Raw genomic sequence first — 19,501 nt, 5'->3', positions numbered from 1 at the left:
CCTTAATCGCGATTAGCAAATTGTGAATCGCAATTAAGGAATACTTTCCCATTCATTTCTATGGGCCAGGAGGCCCGTAGGAATGAATGGGAAGTTATTCTCAATTTGCGATTCGCAATTTGCGAATCGCAAATTGAGAATAATTTCAAGGGTGCAGGGGTGTCCAAAGGACACCCTGTTGCACCCCTTAAATATGCATGGATGTTCATGTGGCGCACATACATGCCCTAAGGGCATGTATGTGCGTCACATGGCACTTTGAAAAATGCAAAAAAAGGGAATTTTTCAAGGAATTCGCAACTAGTTGGTGGTAATTTGCGATTCCTTAAGGGCATTTTGCAAAATGTTTTTGTTTGATACATTGCATTTAACCGCATGCGTGCGGGCGGAATTCCGCCCGTACGCTGAGATTTTCTAAAGCGCATGTTACGTGACGAGCTGGGCTCGTCATCAGCGTGCGAGGAGGCTACGCCATGACGAGCCCAGCTCGTCATCAGCGTAGAAGGGGTTAAGGAATCGCAAAATTTGCGATTCCTTAAATGCAATTGCAAAATAAGGAATCACAAATTTTGCGATTCCTTATTTTGCACCAGATTTTGCTTAATACATTCCATTTAGCGAATTTCGGCCTATGCGAATTTGCTTGATACATATGGCCCTTTGATACTACACCAATTGCAAGCTACAGCTGTGCGTGCCGGTATGAGTATAGGATCATGCAATTCCCTTTTGTACTTGGGCAAAGGCTGCTCTCCCCTCCTACTCAGTATGGCCATACATCGGCGAGCATTCTAGCCACATGCAGGGCAATATTACGTTCCATTCAGTATTTAATCACATCCCAAAAGAGGGGGAGTTGGGGTAGGTTAAGCAAAGTGTCCTGTAGATTGCAAAAGCAAAGTGCTATATCTTTTAGAAACCACTCGGCCTTCCTGCTCCTCCATTAGGACCCAATCCTCGACTGGAGTGGGAGCTGTACTTCGCTCCTGTCAAAATTATACCTCTTGGTAGCTCGCTGAACTCATAAGTACTGAAAGAATTCAGTTTACAGTAGATTATATTCCCCGTGCATCACCTCAAGAAATATAAAGCTGGTACCCCAGTTTCAGGATTCTAATCGTGTCCCATCCCTTTTACCCTTCCAAGCGTGTGATCTTGCGCATAGCCTGTTATGGAGTTATTGTCTTTCAGATCCACTAGGTTCATATCTTCCCAGGGCGTGAATGTAGTAATTGTGTCATGAGAAAATTCCCTTTGCCTATTCCCACGTAAAGGAAATGCTGAGAAGCCACCAATTTATTTCTAGAGTTGTAGAAGTGTAACATTTATTTGGAACTGGTGTAAAAGGCAGCTGAAGGTTACAATAGTTCTTCTTAAACTAGGCAAATGCTACTGTTCTCTGAATTATTGCCCCTTTTGGTGATCTTCATTTGTATCATGGTATGGCAGTTCTGGTGAGATTTGAGTGTGTTTTGATGAAATACACAAATACAAGAAAAAAGTGTTTGCATCGAGAAAATGCAAACAGTTGTAAGTGAGCATCATCAATCACTGGTTTACATCACAGTCTCAAAATATTCGTAAAACTGCATGTCTTTTTTTAAGTATCCTAAAGAGCTTAAAATGACTGTTTATTTTTAAAAAACAAAGTTCACTTGTAGCAAAAAGAAACATTTTTAAATAGTTTTTTTATTGATTTTGCATAGAAACAAGACCTACCAATGGTATTGTACACATATCGAACTTCAACACATTTGTTTTACTCTGTGACCCGGTACATACAATGCTGCATTAAGCATTTATAGGATTAATTATGCTGCCAAGAGCTTATCAACTAGGCATTCCTGGAAAACTCAGTGACAAACTTTTTAAATTGCCTGATGCCTCTAATATTTTTGGATTAGGCGAACCCAGCCCCTTTGAAAGTCTTGGTTATTTCCTCCATCACGATGCATGGGACCATGCTGGAGGTAATACTGTAGAGAGTAAGATGGTACATTTTAGCAGTATAGATGACAGGTCCACAACAACAATGTGGTATACCTCCTGTAGAGGACTGTGCATTCCGCTCTCACCCAAACACTGAATTGTTATAGCTTTTTTAGCTAGTAGTAGAACTAAATCTATGCATCTTGGCGTGCCCTTCTTATTTTTAGGTCTAGGGAACCGCTTAAAAAGCATTGTCGGGCATCGGTAATTTCTGTGCGCTTAGTGGCCTGCACAATATCATGGAGCACCACCCTCCAATATGTTTGCAGCAGCACTAGCATGACCAACGCATATGATAGACTGGTTGCAATGTCCAGCAGTGTAGCTTGAGTTGTGGGGATCCTTTAATGCTCAACACTTCCCCAGTTACCCCTTATCCCTGCCAGGGATAATTATTTTGGCAGTATAAGAGATACAAAGCTGCATATATTGGCATAGTTCTGAAGGAAGAAGTGACAAACTGCCTTGGGTGAACAAGTATAATATTGAAAAGTATGTCATTTCAGGCTCTGCTAGAGTAAATATAAATCATAAACACTACAGAAAAAACAAGCATTTGGATTTTCTGGTGAATGTACCTCCTATCATAACTACTTTAGGTCTCCGTTTGAGATTAACACATTCAATCTTAAAGATAAATCAAATAAATAATGCTTTTTTGCGTTCTTTTCTTCCACTTTCTTTGATACACGTTTTTGTGCAGTAGTTAGTGTTTGCCAGCATTATTTCTGTTTATTCAACACTTTTGGCCTCCGCCATGATTTGCCACCATCCAGACTTGGGTCTCGCTCCATTCTTATTGAGTCGCTTCAGGTGATGGATTCTGTGTCGCACTATCCCAGAGCCAACCCGCTTTCTATGTGTTTTTATGCATAGGACTTTTACACTGAGGCTTTGTGACTTGCATTCCTTTTAGTTTCCTAAAAGCTGGCCTCCTCGACATCCCTTCCCACATTTATGCATGTGTCACTTGGCTGGGTGTTCACGGTTTCATTTCTAGGAAGCTGTAAAGAAGACCTAAATCTGTTGTTTTAGTCCTTCCAGACACGTCATCCCAATATTCTGGGGAGGGGTTTCTCAGTCTTGGATTCTTTATTTGACCTTAAGGCAATCCTGAGAGTGTGATATGCAGCCTTGAGGCGGCATTAGGTACTGAATCTACTGTCTTATCTACTTGCTTCTTGAGCTTGCTCTGGAAAGCCCATTTCAGAAAACACACGTCAGGGTCTGCCATGTGATGGTTGTCTAACAAGGATATTCCCTCATTGTGCTCCTATTTTGCTTTTTTACCTTTGGAGATCTCTTGCCATGCTGTTAAGAAGTTCAGCACACAGCTGGCCTTTGCACTAGTTTGACCCTGGAACTTAAAAAGGTCCTGTGTGGTCCTAGAGTGCTCCATTTGTGCCTATAGGTCTCCATGCCAATTTCTTACAAGGGTTAGGCACAGTCTACCCCCCTCCCCCATTCTGTAACAAATTATTTCCCCATTGACTTAGCACCATTGACCCAGTATGACTTGTACCTTTAGGCCTTGAAATATCTACCTTTATGCTGCTAAGCAACCCTAGACCGTAACTGGGAGCCGAAATAGGTTTCCCGTTCAAATAACTTTTACTTGCGAACACTGCGATGCACACATTTACTGTGCTAGAATTGTGCTACCTTTTAACACCGGTTGCATTCTTCATATTTTACGTGTGTTGTATATGTTTGTTGTCGCCAGTCGGTTGATTGCAAACAGTATATCAGTGTATAATCGCTTCAGTGATATTGCTGAAATGTCCCTATGACTGTAAGGATTGGGGGAAAAGCCTGAGAAGAGGTGGACATTCAAACAGAGACAAGTATATTCTATACTCCTTCAGCAACACTGTCAGCGAAGAACCATGACTGCAATTTCTACAAAAGATTCATACACAGAGAATAATTTTTATTGTGAGATCATCATGAGAGGACAGTTAACAATGCAATATAAAGAATAAATGGTTAATCATATACATAAGATGTCATTCATGATAGAGTATTCTACATATATGAAGAACAATTTATAATCTGTACAAACTGATACTAGATATATTTGATTTAATCTGTTAATTAACTACAAATATATTTAGAGAAATGTGATAAATCTAAGAAATTTCTTGCTACCAATGCTATTTTGTGCTTCAAACTACCTGTTATAATGGGCCCCTCGCTATACCGTAGAATGAAATCTCAGGCCAGGCAAAGCCAGGCTTATCACTCAAGCCAAAGTGATGCTGGAGAATCACGTAGGCAACACATTTATGTAGATGGCCCCTGCCTTTGCAGTACCCAGAAATTTTCAATTTACCTGGTGACAGCCCTTGGAACGCTCACATCAAGCAGTATGTTTTATCTTGTGTATTTATCTTTGTATCTTCCCTGTTGGTTTGGCTCTTGCTGTTCAGCCAATGTGAATGTGTTGTGTGGAACGTTGGAGTGGTGGTGATGCATTGGAATGTTTGGGTGCCTGTAAGGTGAGGTATGTCAGTTGTAGTATAGCAGCCTTGCTTAGGAAACAATGGTAGCCATATCAAGTTTCTTGTTTAATTCGAGTGGCCTGAAAGTAGAAAAAGTTAAACCGAGAATTGTTACAAAAGAATGTAAATGATCTTTATTTTGATTTGATTTAGATTTTTTTATTTAAATTGAGTTTATATAGCGCAAACAGTTACCCTGAGGAGTCTCGGCGCTTATGAGAAGAACCAGGAAAGTGAAGTCAATTTAAACTTTAGAAAAGAGCCAAGTTTTTAATAATTTACGAAAACACCAAAGAGAAGGAGCAGATTTTATCTCCAAGGGAAGGCGATTTCAGTAGTTAATCGTACAGCGCATGAAGCTCCTACCTCCCAACGAGGAGAGCTTGTAAGATGGTACAGTGAGATTCCTGGCTGAGTAGGACCTAAGCGTTCTGTTGGCGACATACCAGCTGAATTTTTCTATAAAGAAAGTAGGGCCTTGTCCCAGTAATGCCTTATACGCAATGCAAAGCATTTTTAACTTAATTAATTGGTGCACAAGAATCCAATGGAAGTTCCCCAAAGTGTGAAAGGCGGCTGAGGCCTCAGGATTTTCAGCAGCAAACTTGCCAGTGTATTTTGCAGAGTTTGCAACTTTTTCAAAAGAGCTTTGAGTAAACTGACATATAGTCCATTGCAATAGCCAAATTGGACATTACAAGGCAAAGGACCACTGTTTTCAGCAAGTGCGGGGGAGAAAGGGTGCCATTTTTCTAATGCTCTGCAGCATAAAAAAGGTTGTAGAGGTAACCTTATTGACTTCTTCGTTATGTGTTAGATTTTTCACCTTAGTCACTGGCTCTGGTAGTGAGCTCAATTTAACGAGCCACCATGAGGGATTCCAGAAGGAGGTGTTCTTCCTGTTAAAAACGACCTCTGTTTTACTAGAATTTAATTTAAGACAATTTTCATTCATCCATACGTCTTGCGCTTAGCTAATAAATTGTTAAATGATAAACTGATGGATCCTGAAAAGATGAAGTTTGGAAATTACATTTTTTGTTACCGTTTGTGTTTTTTTATGTTACAGGCATTACAATCACATACTTTCTGCCACTGGTGGGGTCTTGAAAGTCTCGGTAGTCCAGTGACTTAACATGTTTCCAAGGTCACCTACTCACACTGAAGCCTGGTTCAGTTTAGGCACAGTCCGGCTGGATGGCTGTGTCGCATTGAACGGTGGTGGCATGATTTTGGTCTTTACGTCTAGTCGGAGGCTTACTCGGTTAATTAAATAACTTCTAGATCGAGAAGATGTGGTTAAAGAAAATAAACAATGTAGCCTAGTTCACAGCGCTAATCCACAGCTCAGGGCTTGAAGGACAGACCTTTCTTTGTCACGTTCATTATTTGGTTAATTTCCTCCTGTAAATTTTCGGTCATCAGTCACACCCTCACTTCACTTGTCTTGATTACTCTTTTTTTCCACTGTGTGAACCCTCTTGTGAGCAGAGCGGATTTAATAGATTTTATGTGCTGCCTAGTCAAGTTTAGCGTGTGAAATGACCAATATAATAAGTACGCTTAGAAAGGGCTAGCCTTGTCTCCCCGGTATTATTTTCTGGATTGGACTAAATTGAGGACCAGCCAGAAAATAATGGGTATACGTTATGAGTTAAAGCACAATAACAAAGGCAACGATTGCTGTTTGTTTAAAGAAAAACATACAGAAAAAGTTGCGGTGGGCTTATAAATAGGAAAACCCCTTTCATACAAGTCAAGCAGAAAAGGTGGGTTGAACTAACTGAAATGCTCCACCAAGATCTCGGAGCAGGATAGTTTAAACAAATATGATCGTGGTGTTAAATGGGCATGGCCTCGGACCACCTCTCTGCAATCCAGCTCTGTGGCACTTACTGGAGGTACCTGGTGGGCTATTTGCCCCCCAGTATTCAAAGGGACTTAATCCCCCAACCCAGAACGCGCCAGGAGGTGCATCTGCAGACTGGTGGAGAAAGGGGGCGTGACCTGGTATGAGAAGTTAGCAATCCTGCTGTGTGGGACTTACTGGAGGTAATATGAGGGATAGTTGGCCACAAAGGTTGACGTTGGGGGCTAACTATCCCTCTCATTACCTCCAGTAAATCCCACACAGTGGGATTGTTAAGAGATGTACGGAGGCCACGTTCCCCTTTCTCCACCACTCTGCAAACGCGATTGCTATGTTATAGTTAATAATTAGCATTTAAAAAAACCTTAGAAATTCACTGAAAAAACCATAGGTTTCACATACGTTATAGTTAGAATTTAGCATTTAAAAAAACATTAGAAATTCACAGAAAAAACCATAGGTTTCAGAGACGTTACAGTTCGAAATTAGCATTTAAAAAACCTTAGAAATTCATGGAAAAAACCATAGGTTGCAGGGACGTTATAGTTAGTTGGACATTTCACTCGTACTAAACCAGAGAAATTTGGCTGTTATAGTTAGTAGAGCTAACTATAACTTGCGCCCCAGCAATGCACTACTGATGATGTCACATATGGCATCACTCATGACATGCTCAGTGACATCACTGATGACATCTCAAATGATATCACTAATGACATCATCCAGTGACTGAGTGTTTCTAAAAATTTCAAGAATGTTATATCTATATATGCCAAGATATATTGAAGAATGATTGGTTGTCTGAGAACCTGTATGGGTGCCTCAGTGTTTGTGTGGGTTGGTGGGGGTGTGTGGTTGATTCACTGGGTCTATCTCCCCCCCCACCCCTGGGTCTTTTTTGAAGGCAGGCAGTTGTCCCAGGCTTTTGGAGGCACAGCAGCTGCAGGACGAGACAACTTTGGTGCAATCTGGCAGGAACAGCAGACAGGCCGGCAGGGTTGGCGTCATGTCAATTGCTTCTCGTGGCTCTTCAGTGTCCTTCTTTGGTTGGTAAAAATCTGATTTCCTGGTGTCAGGGGATGTCCTAAATACTAAATTTAGGGAAGTGTAGGTTAGTAGCCAATGGGCTACTTACCCCTGGGGTCACTATGCCCCCTATATGACCACTTCCTGTGAGAAGTCAGCATAACCCTGTCCCAGAGTTCCTAATTCTGCCATCACCAAGATGGCAGACTTTTACATTTGATATCCAAACCAGGTAGAGGTGGAACTAGCCTGAGGGTGGACACACCTTTCTGACTACTAATTTTCCTGCCTGTCGTGGCGCCAAATGGGCCTGGATCAGGGGGGTTGGCATCCCCTCACCTCGGAGGGAAGCCGTTTTCGCATACCAAAGGCGGTGGGCTCTTTGAAGCTTCCTGCCTTGGAATGCTAATTGACCAGCCTTTCTGGAGGAGATGTAAAACACCTCCCTCCAGAGCTGGCATTATTCCTGATCTCCTGAGAGAGTGGACTCGCACATGGGGGTCAGAAACTCATCTGTGGGGGCAGGCTGGACTTGACCAGTCAGCCAGCACTCTAGAGGACTGCTAGGTTTCAGGGAGTACCTCTAAGATCCCCATTGGGTGCATGTATTAATACATCCATCACTGGAATCAGTGTGGGTTTAATAATACAAAGTGTCTGATACCAAACATCATATGTTTCAGCGAAGCCATTATGTAGCCGGGGTACTCGTTTTGACCAGTACCCATTACACACCTTAAGATGGCTTTCCTGCTCACTTGTAATATCCAGTAATAGAATAGACATCACAGGGGCATATCTGCTCATGCAGATATGTCTTAACATAACATTTAATGCACCCTGCCTTAGGGCTCAAAGGACTGCTGTAGGGGTTACTTACATATATTAGATGCTGTGACTTTGGCATGACACACAGGAGTGTGCCATGTCGTGTTTTCACTCATGGTTTGCACCCTGTCATGCAGCCTGCAATGACAGTATGTGTGGAATTTGTGTATGGGTCCCTTAGGGTGGCATAAGATGTGCTGCAGATCATTGGGACCCTTTTTAGCACTCATGCCCTAGGGACCTGGGGTACCATTTACTAGGGACCTACAGGGGTGCTAAAGTCCTTAGCGAGTTATAGCACAATCAGACAACTCCTACTTTTGGGGAATGAACACTGGTACTGAGGTCTGGTTAGCAGGCCTCAGTGCACTGTCAGAGTCAAAAATCAGCATCTAATAGTTAAAATGAGGGAAAAGGTTGGAGGATAACTGTTACAAAAGTCCAGTTTCCTACAACATGCAAAACATGCATAGTTAATTTCTGCGCTGTAGGTTCAATTGCTCTCTTTAACTGTGTTTAGCTGCAGCCAGTTTGGGCTTGGTAGTGTGGTGGGCAGGGCTGGCCTGGGGAGCACTGAGCTTCTACTGTCATCTTTCAGCTCTTTGAGCATTTGCAATGGTTAAAAACATACATGAAGCACTTCTATGGACACAGTCTCTAGTCACGTCGTACTTTATGCACCGCTAATATGCATACTAGATAAAGAGCACTGACTGAAAGCATTAGTCCCACCTTGACATGGATGTAACTCTGTTTTAGGTGAAGGCCGCTACAGGAGAGGAGGTATCAGCAGAGGAGCTCGGAGGAGCTGATCTTCACTGCAGGTGAGCTGCAATCACACACGCCTCTTGTTTTTATTATATTCCTATGTCCTATGTTTAATACTTTTACAGTGACCTCTTTTAAAGACTTATTATTATAAAACCATCTAATGCAACACAACTGGGGCATGGGATGCTTCCACAAGGCTACCAATGCAAACTCGACAGCTGGGGGTGGAGCAGATACTGGACTCGCGGTGCTCTCAAATAGGGTGGAATGACCATGTGGCCCAGTTTGATATTTCTCTTCTGGGGGGCCCGAGAGACACTGAGTATGACCACAGGACAACGCAGGCACATTAAGACACAAACGGTAATGTTACTCAATCAGCCAATCAAATTATTTTCATCCCATATAGCCCTAGGAGAAGGGTGTCCAAGCGCTACAAGAAGTAAATATGGAAAATTGTGCCAACTGGGAGAACTGACCTTCTGTGTAGGGGGGTCTGTTTAAAGCGAAAATTTGAAAACCCAGACATTGATAACTTTTTTTTATTATTTACTACCAATTTAGAAAGTGCTTGCAAAGTATGTGAAGAAGGATTTGTGTGAGCCTCTGGAAAGGACTCCTGTGTACTTCCTTAATGGTTTTATATAACCAAATGGGTGAAATTAAGATTATTGTGACTTGTGTCTTGAGATGAAGCTTCAAGTATATAATGTTAGAGTGATGAGGGTAGACCATAATATTCAGTAGTTTACCAAGAACTGAGCACGCTGTGTAGATCAACCCAAGATCCAACAGGAGCTCAGCGAATATCTGCTGTGTGCAGAACGAGCCACCCTTTAGCTGGAATCAAATTTTGAGAAAATGGGGAATACACAAAGACCAGCAAGTATTTGCTAATTGACAATCCTGTAGAACTTCAAAATGAAGACGAAAGTGGGCCCCAAGTAGAAATTTCTGACTTTGACAGTATTAAAGAAGACATACAAAGAAGCGGTACAGACGTCTGAGTGTGCATGATCTTTACTTGCTAGGTTTACAGAAGCAGCATAAAAAATGCACAAAAGCAAGAGAATCTTAATATTACCAGGCTTGTGTACAGAGACCTACCACATTCTGAAGGAGCTTCACAGTGAATTAGATTTAGCAAGTTCTTAGAGTTGAGCCGTCGGTGTGGCATTGCTCATGCGTAAGAGTGCAATATAAAGGGAAATCTGATGGAAAAAGTACAGTCTTTTCTGTACCTACTCAAAAACGTTATTGCGTCCCAGTAAAATTAGAGCCATGAATCAAAATGTTAGTTCGCCGTTGGTATGTGCTAGGAATTTGCCTATTCAACTGATTAAAAAAAAAAAACCTTCTCCAGAATTTAACCGAATTGATGCTGATAGGCATTTACAAGGCTATTAACTATAAAAGCAAAGTTTTGCGTTAATTTTCCTCTGGTTACCTTTACGGCATCTCTTCACAAACCCCCAACTGAATGGGGAATTTGTGCTTTCATATTGTTTCTACCACAAACACTGTTTAGGATGTAAAGTAAGAATGAGCATTGTGGGTAAAAAGCATAAGGACATTTACGTTTGTCTTGTCAAAATTGCCATGAAAATATAGAAATAAAGCTTGCTATCAATTAGGTAATCTTTATCCAGCCAGTTGACTTTCTGTTTCACTCATTTGCTCTTATATTTTAGGATGTTGTGCCATGTACAGTGATTTGAACTACAGATGTTACCTACAAGTACATGGACATAGTCTGGAGCACTAAGACTTCTCTTTGTTCCAATGTTTTTTCCTCGTAAACTTTCGACTTAAAGTAATGTAACACGACGCTCTATTTTTAATAAATTTATCACCTAATGTTTAAGCAATGTGTTGTTCTTTTAAAGCTGTATGTTGCATATTAGATCAAATAATAGACATTTATGTTCATAAAAGATTTTTTATTTTTTTTCTTCCTAGCCAAAAACATGTTTTTTTCTCTTTTACAGAAAGTCTGGCGTAACAGATCACTATGCTTTGGATGATGCCCATGCACTTCATCTGGCAAGGAAGGTTGTGAGAAGTTTAAACTATCAGAAGAAAGTCGATGTGAGTATGGGGCAAAATGGTTCATGAGTATTGTGCAGACATCTGAACCATCATATTGGAGCACTTTAATGCACTTACACTGTACACAAGTGGGGAGGTAGCACACTGCCTCTCATTCCAGCACAGTTCACCCCATTGCATTCTGGTAAATGCATTACGCTCACTTCAGAGTTGCTGTAGTTTTTCACAAAAGTTGGTGCAGATAGTGCTGTTATCTACTGACAAGTGTTTCTGGGTTTAGCCCTTCATCAGTAGAGAGCAGAAGCAGTAGAGTGCAGAGAAAAGTCATCTGGGGTTGCTGACATGTTGCCCAAGTCTTAAAAGGCCACAGTACCACTCCACAGGCCCACAGCTGCATCCCAGTTGAGCTTATCAGTTTGTTGGCTCACAGGACAATTTTTAACACAAGGTGGGAGGGAGCTCACTGCCTCTCATCCCAGCACAGTTCACCCCATTGCATTCTGCTAAATGCAGTACGCTCACTTCAGAGTTGCTTTAGCTTTTCACCAAAGTTGGTGCAGGTAGTGCTATTATCTCTAGTAGGGGACTGTTCTGGCGAGCGAGCGAGGACCCACTGTCCTCTCTGTGGTGGTGACCCTTCCTTATCCGATATTCTCCATGCTATTACTGCAACTATAATGGCCCTAGAATCTAAGATTGACACCTTGAGCTCTGACCTGGGTCTCATACGAGACAACCACAAGCGACTGGTGGAGAGGGTCACCACCAAAGAACGGGTCATGGGAGACATACCTCCCACGCTTACCATTACCGTGGAACCCCTGCAAGCTATGGAATCCTAAATCTGTACCCTGGAACTCTGAGCAGAAGATGTGGAAAACCTCTCACGCCACTACAACATACGACTGGTGGGGCTGCCGGAGAAGGTCAAAGGAGCGGACATGGTTGAATACCTTGCGCAGTGGATTTCAACTGAAGTGGCCCAAGAAGGCCCCTCCACGTTTTTTGTTTCGAGCACAGTGAGTACTAGCGCGGCCACCCATGCTGGGCCACACAGTGACCAGTAGTGACGTGCCTCCTGCACTGCAAAGATCGAGACCACATTCTGGCCCAAGCCCGCCGCAGAGGAGAACTCGGAGTCGGGAACGCAGAAGTACAAATCTTCCCAGACTTCTGTTGTGAGGTGAAACAAAAAAGAGCCTCATTCCAAGGTAGTAAGCGCCAGCTGCGACAACTTGGCCTCCCATACACCTTACTCTTCCTGGCCAGACTGAGGGTAGCGCAAGATGATACTAAATTCTTTCAAACACAGCAAGAAACCTGGGACTGGCTGGAGCAACATCTGTGACAGGAGACCACAGACAGACCGCGAACACAGCATACTTGGCGCTCCCTCTCTCGGCGCAGGGAAAGCAGAGTAACCTGGTGGCACCATCACAAGCTGAGGCGCAATTAGAGCAGCTGAACATGGTAGGGGTGGTGACTCAAATCATTGGAGGAAACACTGGCCCGTCAACGCCAGAGAGAAGAGACCCAGTATGAGACTTGGGATCAGACTCAGATCGTGAATCAGTTAGTTCAACAACCTCAAGCCTGGTCCTTCCCAAGGTGATCCCAAGATCTTCTGATATCATATGTTCAACTATGCAGTGTCTCTTGGTCACATTTAGGGGACAACAGGAACTTCTCTAAGTTGCACTGGAACACTCGTGATCAAGAAACCTTTCTCTCATTTAGGTCTTCACTCAGACATCCTACTGGCTTTGCTGGTGGAGGAGAGAATGCCTTAGGGGAGTGCTTAGCTACCCCCCTCTACAGGCCACTGCGGGGGAACTCCTGTGATAGAATGACTCATGTTAAGTGTTTGGATGGGGGGTGATCGCCTACTTGTCCTGGGGAGCGGTAGTTGTGGAGCTTATTTTTGGTTTCTTTCCTGGGGAGTTTTGAGTCCCATTGCATTGCAAGTTTTAATTGTGCTGCTTAGAGACATCAATGTACAAATGCATATCTTGGAACATACGTGGCATGCACACTATGTCAAAGAGATAGAAAGTGTTCTCCCACCTTAATAGGAGAGGAGTGCAGATAGCGCTGCTGCAAGAGACACACCTCACAGTGAAAGAAGGGCAGGCACTGCAGTGCGGATGGCGAGGCCAGTCGTTTTATATCACGTACTGTGCATATGCTAGAGGATCTATGATCTGGATTAGGCCGGGTGTCCTGTTTCAGCACATAGACACCATGACAGACCCTGAGGGCCGCTACATAGTGGTGAGGAGCCAGCTGGAGGGTCGTACATTAACCATCGTGAATGTATATGCCCCTAATACTGAACAGACCACCTTCTGTACGCCCCTAACGCGCCATCTGACCCCATAACCGACGTCCCCTACGATCATGGAAGGGGACTTTAATTGTGAGGCCGATGTGCCTTTAGATAGATCCCACCCACCACTACGCGATTCCCAGACGGTGCACACGGCCAGGGCCTTTGAGGCCTGGAGCTCCCAATGGGAACTGGTTGACTCCTTGAGAACCCTGCATCCCCACAACAAGACTATTATTACTTCTCTACGTTTCACGAGGTTTATGTCGCCTAGACATATTTTTATGCATCCCAGGCATAGAGAAATTAGGCCAAACAGTTGAATACTTGGTCTGAACGATATCAGACCGCAACCCAGTCCTCAGCTTGAGATTGGCCCATCCTAGGCTCTCAATACCTATCTTGAGGCTCCTGCCAGACTCATTTGAGGACCTAGTCTTTAGGGAAGGGATCCACAAGAAGAAAGTCCAATACTTCAATGACTGTGAAGGAATGGCCTCCTCCCCACTAGTAGAGTGGGATGCCTTTAAGGCTGTCTTACGGGGCCAGTGCATAGCGGATGCCAAAGGGATTAGACACACACTCCTGAAGGAAGGCCTGACTGTGAAGCGGGATCTTGGGGAGATTGAGCATAGGCGGCTGGGACACACACAACTCCAATCAGAAATACAGGAAGCCAAAGAGGACGTAGCAATACAGACTGAAAGACTTTGATGTTTTGACTAATTTAAAGGCGAAGTTCCTGAACTCCAGTCCTCTAGTTCGCTCTAAGCCATCTGCGAATAATAATTCCAGTACTTATACCTAAAAGCTAAGACATGCTGGAAATGATGGCACAAACCAAAGAGGACCAATTTAGTGTTTTATGATGCAGACCTGTACAACAATACATATAATGCAATTAAAATGAGCGGTGTGCACATAGAAAACTAATATGAACAGTGTTAGCACTAACATTAAAATGATTCTGGCAAGGTGGTTGTGGACACATTGGTACATATGTAGATAACGACCAGTCCCACAGGACCGTAGCGCATACGTTTTGTTATATCCTACTTACTAGTATTGTGAGAAGTTGGCCTGGTATATGATGTTCACTATTCTAGTGAGCACCTTGCACCAGTCCAAACAACCCTTATGGTGATGGTTGTAAAGTCAACCTTATAGACCAGCTATTCTAGTGGTAGCATGGACAAAAGCAGTCTTAGGCTTAACTCAAGAGGGCACGTGAAGCCAGCTGTTTTACCATATGCAATCCCTTTAATACCAAATGAAAGGACACCACACAGGTTATATATTCAAAATATATATGTGTTTATTTCTAAATCAATCCTCTTAACTCTTTATGAGGGCAGAGGCACAAGCGCATAACAAGTAACTTAATATAACATACAATAAGTTGCACAAATATGGATAGGCCCTGGTGGCCCGCTAAACCATATACTAAAATAGTGGTATAAGAACCACGTCACGAACAATGGAGAGGCCTAGGGCCTTGGGAATCGCTGGGGCTACACTGGACTAACAGTTGTTAGGGAGCAGGAGGCCCACGGGATGCGTGTGCAGTGTCTAATTGTGCACGCGTGCACACAGAGAAGTCAATGGGTGCGTAAAGTTACAAAGTTAAAGAATTAGGAGTCTTCCGACTGGACTAGAAGCTAACCATTTGAAACTAGGACACTAGGAGAGTTAATCTTCACAGGAGCACCGCAGTACTCGCGTTACCTCACCCACAAGAAGCGGGTGCATAGGTCCCAAAGTGTGTCGGGTTTCGTCGTGGAGTTCTATGGAGCCTTGGAGAAAAGATGCTGCAGGCGACTAGGAGAGAAGAGTCCGGTTGGATCCAAGGGTGTATCGAGGATGAAGAGTACCTGAAAGCAGAGGGGACAGAGTCTGGGCCACTAGCCAGTGACTAGGAAGGAACCAGGTGATGTCGTGAAGCTTGTCTCTGCAGCCACGTGGACCAGGAGGTGTCAACGATGACCAAGAGCTGGATACGGACTGTCCCACGAAGGCTGTGCTGTTGGCAGTGTCGGTTATCGATTCAGACTCAACAGGCCTTGGCAAATGCAACCCACGCAGGAATCGAAGATGGCTTCTTACTCAGGCCAGCAAGGACTGAGGGGCTTCTCCTTCGCAGGGAAGCAAGGGCTAGTCTGGAGCAACCAGACCAGCGGTGTAGATTTCGGGTTTCGTCGTCACAGAGGCCACTAGCCAACGGGCAAGTGACTGGACAGATGCGTCGAGCAGGAAAATGCAAAAGGGCCCCACGCAGCACTCGGTGAGTGTGGAGAGGTGATCTTCGGTGCAGTTGGTGCTCGGGGCTGGGGCTTCTCAATCCCCAATGCACAACTTCGAGGGTGCCTCAGAAGTTGCACGGAAAGCAATTAGCTGGCTTTCCAAGATGGCCGGTCCCCCGTCTCTCGTCGCCTCCACGGGTGTCAGCTTTACTGTGGCTGTGGATTGGGCTGAAGGAAGTCTTGAAGTCTGGGTCTTGTCAGGCTCTGTGTTCGAGCTCCGGCGGGAGGAACGACAAAGCAAACCGTTGAGCGCTTGATGGTGCCCGCATGCACAGGGTGGTCACTCCTTGACCACAAGGGAGATTCTTCAGTCTTCTACATAGAGTAGGATGTCGAAGGTCCAGAGTTTCGTATCAGAGTTTCAGTCAGGATCAATCTAAAGTCTTGGGACTCAGCGCCTACCTATATACCAAATCTAGGGGCTGGATTACCTGCTAGGTCCCTCCTATGGGTGGGACCCAGGAAGGGGGTGGTTACACCCCTTTCCCTTTGTCCAGTTTCGTGCCAGAGCTGGGGCTGGAGTGCCCCAGCACCGGTTTGAACTGGACTATGCATGGGACACCTTGTGTGCCTCAGGCAGTGTCTCCTTTCATTCAGCCCTCCGTGCCCCAATACACTATAGCCAGTTGTGCCAGTTTGGATGGCCAGCCAGGGGTGTCAAAAGATTTGCTGCAGCCCCTGATAGGCCTTGGGTGCACCTATGCCCTGGGTACCTATAGTACACTGTACAGGGACTCATAAGAGTGACCCAAATCCCAATTGGTGATTTACCTAAAGTACATGGTGTGAATTTAGAGAGAGAACAGCAGGGCTGTGGGTCTGATTGGCAGGCCCACAGCCACATTAAGTCGAAAACAAGTGAAGCAAAAAGCAAACAAATGGGGTGACAATAGGAAATCAGACCCTACTCTCCTACATACCTCCCCCCCACCAAACGCAGGGACATTAGACTAACCTTGACAAGTTGTGTCTTCATGTTCTAAGTGGAAGTACCTGGAGAGACCATCTCCATTGCCATGGTCAGTCCCTGGTCTGTGCTCCACTGTAAAGTCCTTCCCCTGTAGGGAAATGGATCACCTGAGCAGTTTGGGATTCTCACCCTTCATCTGATTTAGCCACAAGAGGGTCTTATGGTCTGTCTGAATTTTGAAGTGAGTGCCAAACAAGTATGGTCTCCACTTCTTCAGGGCCCAAACCACAGCAAAGGCCTCCCTCTCAATAGCTGACCAACGTTTCTCTCTAGGGGTCAGCCTTCTGCTAATAAAAGCAATGGGCTGGTCTTGACCATCTACATTAAGTTGTGAAAGCACAGCTCCCACCCCCAACTCAGAAGCATCTGTTTGGACAATAAACTCTTTGGAGTCGTCAGGACTCTTTAAGATAGGTGCAGAGCACATAGCCTTCTTCAGGCCATCAAATGCCTTTTGACAGCTAACTGTCCACTGAACCTTTTTTGGCATCTTCTATGAAGTCAAGTCATTGAGTGGTGTCACAATGGACCCATAATTCTTGACAAATTTTCTGTAGTAACCAGACAGGCCCAAGAAAGCTCTGACCTGTGTCTGGGTAGTTGGAGGAGCCCAGTCCTTGATGGTCTGCATCTTACTCTCCAGTGGTTGAACCTGACCACCACCTACAAGGTGGCCCAGGTACACAACCTTACTCTGCCCTATCTGGTACTTTGTGGCCTTGATAGTTAGGCCTGCCTTCTGCAGTGCCTCTAAAACCTTCTTCAGGTGGATCAGGTGATCCTCCCAGGTGGAGCTGAAGACAGCAATATCATCAAGATAAGCTGCACAAAAGTCATCCAACCCAGTGAGGACTTGGTTCACCAACTTTTGGAAAGTGGCAGGTGCATTCTTCAAGCCAAAGGGCATTACCACAAATGTGATCATGACCTCCTGAGGTTGAGAAAGCAGTTTTTGGCCTTGGCTTCCTCAGCTAACCTGATTTGCCAATAGCCAGCTGTCAAATCAAATGTGTTCAGAAACTTGGCAGAAGCCAATCTATCAATGAGCTCATCTGCTCTTGGAATTGGGTGAGCATCTGTCCTAGTGACAGCATTGAGACCTCCATAGTCCACACAGAACCCCATCTCTCTCTTACCATCTTGGGTGTGAGGTTTGGTACCAGGACTACTGGGCTGGCCCAGGGGCTCTCTGATGGCTCAATTACTCCCAACTCAAGCATTTTCTGTACCTCAGTCTTTATACAGTCCCTGACATGGTCAGGTTGCCTGTAGATCTTACTCTTCACAGGCAGACTGTCACCAGTGTCCACCTCATGGGTGCACCAGTTAGTCTGACTAGGTGTCAATGAAAACGTATGTCTATAGGCCTGTAGAACTTGTCTGCAGTCCTGTTGCTGCTGGTCAATGAGGCTGCCAGCTAAGGCCACACCATCAACTGAACCATCATCAGGGTTCTGAGTCAACAGGTCTGGGAGAGGGTCACTCTCTTCCTCCTGTCCCTCATCTGTAGCCATGAGCAAGCCCATGTTTGCCCTGTCAACATATGCTTTGAGTCTGTTGACATGGGGCACCCTGTGGGGCTCCTAGGGGTTCCAAGGTCCACCAAGTAGGTGACCTCTCCCTTTTTCTCAACAATGGTGTGGGGTCCAGACCATATGTCCTGGAGTGCAGCTGGGGCCACTGGCTCTAACACCCACACCTTCTGTCTTGGCTGGTACTCAGTCAGCACAGCCTTTTGGTCATGCCAAGCTTTTTGAAGTTCTTGGCTAGCCTCAAGGTTTTTAGAAGCCTTCTTCATATACTCAGCCATCTTGGAGCGGAGACCAAGTACATAGTCCACTATGTCTTGTTTAGGCTTTTTGAGAGGTAACTCCCATCCTTCCTTCACCAGACATTGGGGTCCCCTTACAGGATGCCCAAACAAAAGCTCAAAAGGGCTGTAGCCAACCCCCTTTTGTGGCACCTCTCTGTAAGCAAACAGAAGGCAGGGTAGAAGGATGTCCCATCTTCGCCTAAGCTTTTTAGGTAAACCCTTGATCATACCCTTGAGGGTCTTGTTGAATCTTTCAACAAGCCCATTGCACTGTGGATGGTAGGATGTACTGAATTAGTAATTAACACCACACTCCTTCCACATAGCAGTCACGTACCCAGACATGAAGTTTGCTCCTCTGTCTGAGACAACCTCCTTTGGAAAGCCCACTCTTGAGAAAACTCCCAGGAGGGCCCTTGCCACAACAGGAGCTGTTGTGGTCCTTAGAGGTATAGCTTCTGGATACCTGGTGGCATGATACACTACCACCAGTATAAATCTGTGCCCAGAGGCTGTTTGGGGATCCATTGGTCCAACAATGTCAATCCCAACTCTTCCAAAGTGTACCCCCACCACAGGTAGTGGTATGAGGGGGGCCTTTGTTGTGCCACCTGATTTGCCAATGGCTTGGCAGGTCACACAGGAGCGACACAACTCCTTAGTATCTTCTGACATATGGGGCCAGTGAAAGTGAGGGACAAGCCTGGCCCAAGTCTTGTTCTGGCCTAGATGTCCTGCTAATGGAATATCATGGGCCAAGGTAAGAAGGAAGCCCCTAAATTGCAGCGGTATAATCAACCTCCTGGAAGCACCAGGCTTGGGGTCTCTAGCCTCTGAATAAAGGAGCCCATCATCCCAATACACTTTATGGGTACCTTGAGCATTCCCAGCAGCCTCAGCAGCAGCTTGCTGTCTGAGGGGTTCAAGAGAGGGGCAGTCTAACTGAGCCTGCCTCAAGTCTGCCCTGGAAGGTCCCCCTGTCCCCAGAAACTCAACCTGTTCAGGTTCAAGCTCCTCCAGGAGTCTCAGAATCAGCTTCCTGACAAGGCTGATCCTCA

General features: G+C 44.9%; 1 protein-coding gene across 1 annotated transcript in view; it reads left to right on the top strand.

Moving 5' to 3' along the window:
• MCCC2 (methylcrotonyl-CoA carboxylase subunit 2) overlaps positions 1 to 19,501 on the top strand; it is a 260,423-nt gene that overhangs the window by 130,555 nt on the left and 110,367 nt on the right. The window contains exons 8-9 of the mRNA XM_078675283.1: positions 8,974 to 9,038; positions 10,974 to 11,073. Of these exons, the coding sequence (XP_078531409.1) occupies positions 8,974 to 9,038; positions 10,974 to 11,073 (165 nt within the window). The remainder of the gene's footprint in view (positions 1 to 8,973; positions 9,039 to 10,973; positions 11,074 to 19,501) is intronic.

The sequence above is a fragment of the Lissotriton helveticus genome, chromosome 2_1, assembly GCF_964261635.1.
Source record: "Lissotriton helveticus chromosome 2_1, aLisHel1.1, whole genome shotgun sequence".
Lineage (NCBI taxonomy): Eukaryota > Metazoa > Chordata > Amphibia > Caudata > Salamandridae > Lissotriton > Lissotriton helveticus.
This window is presented reverse-complemented; position numbering and strand designations above follow the sequence as displayed.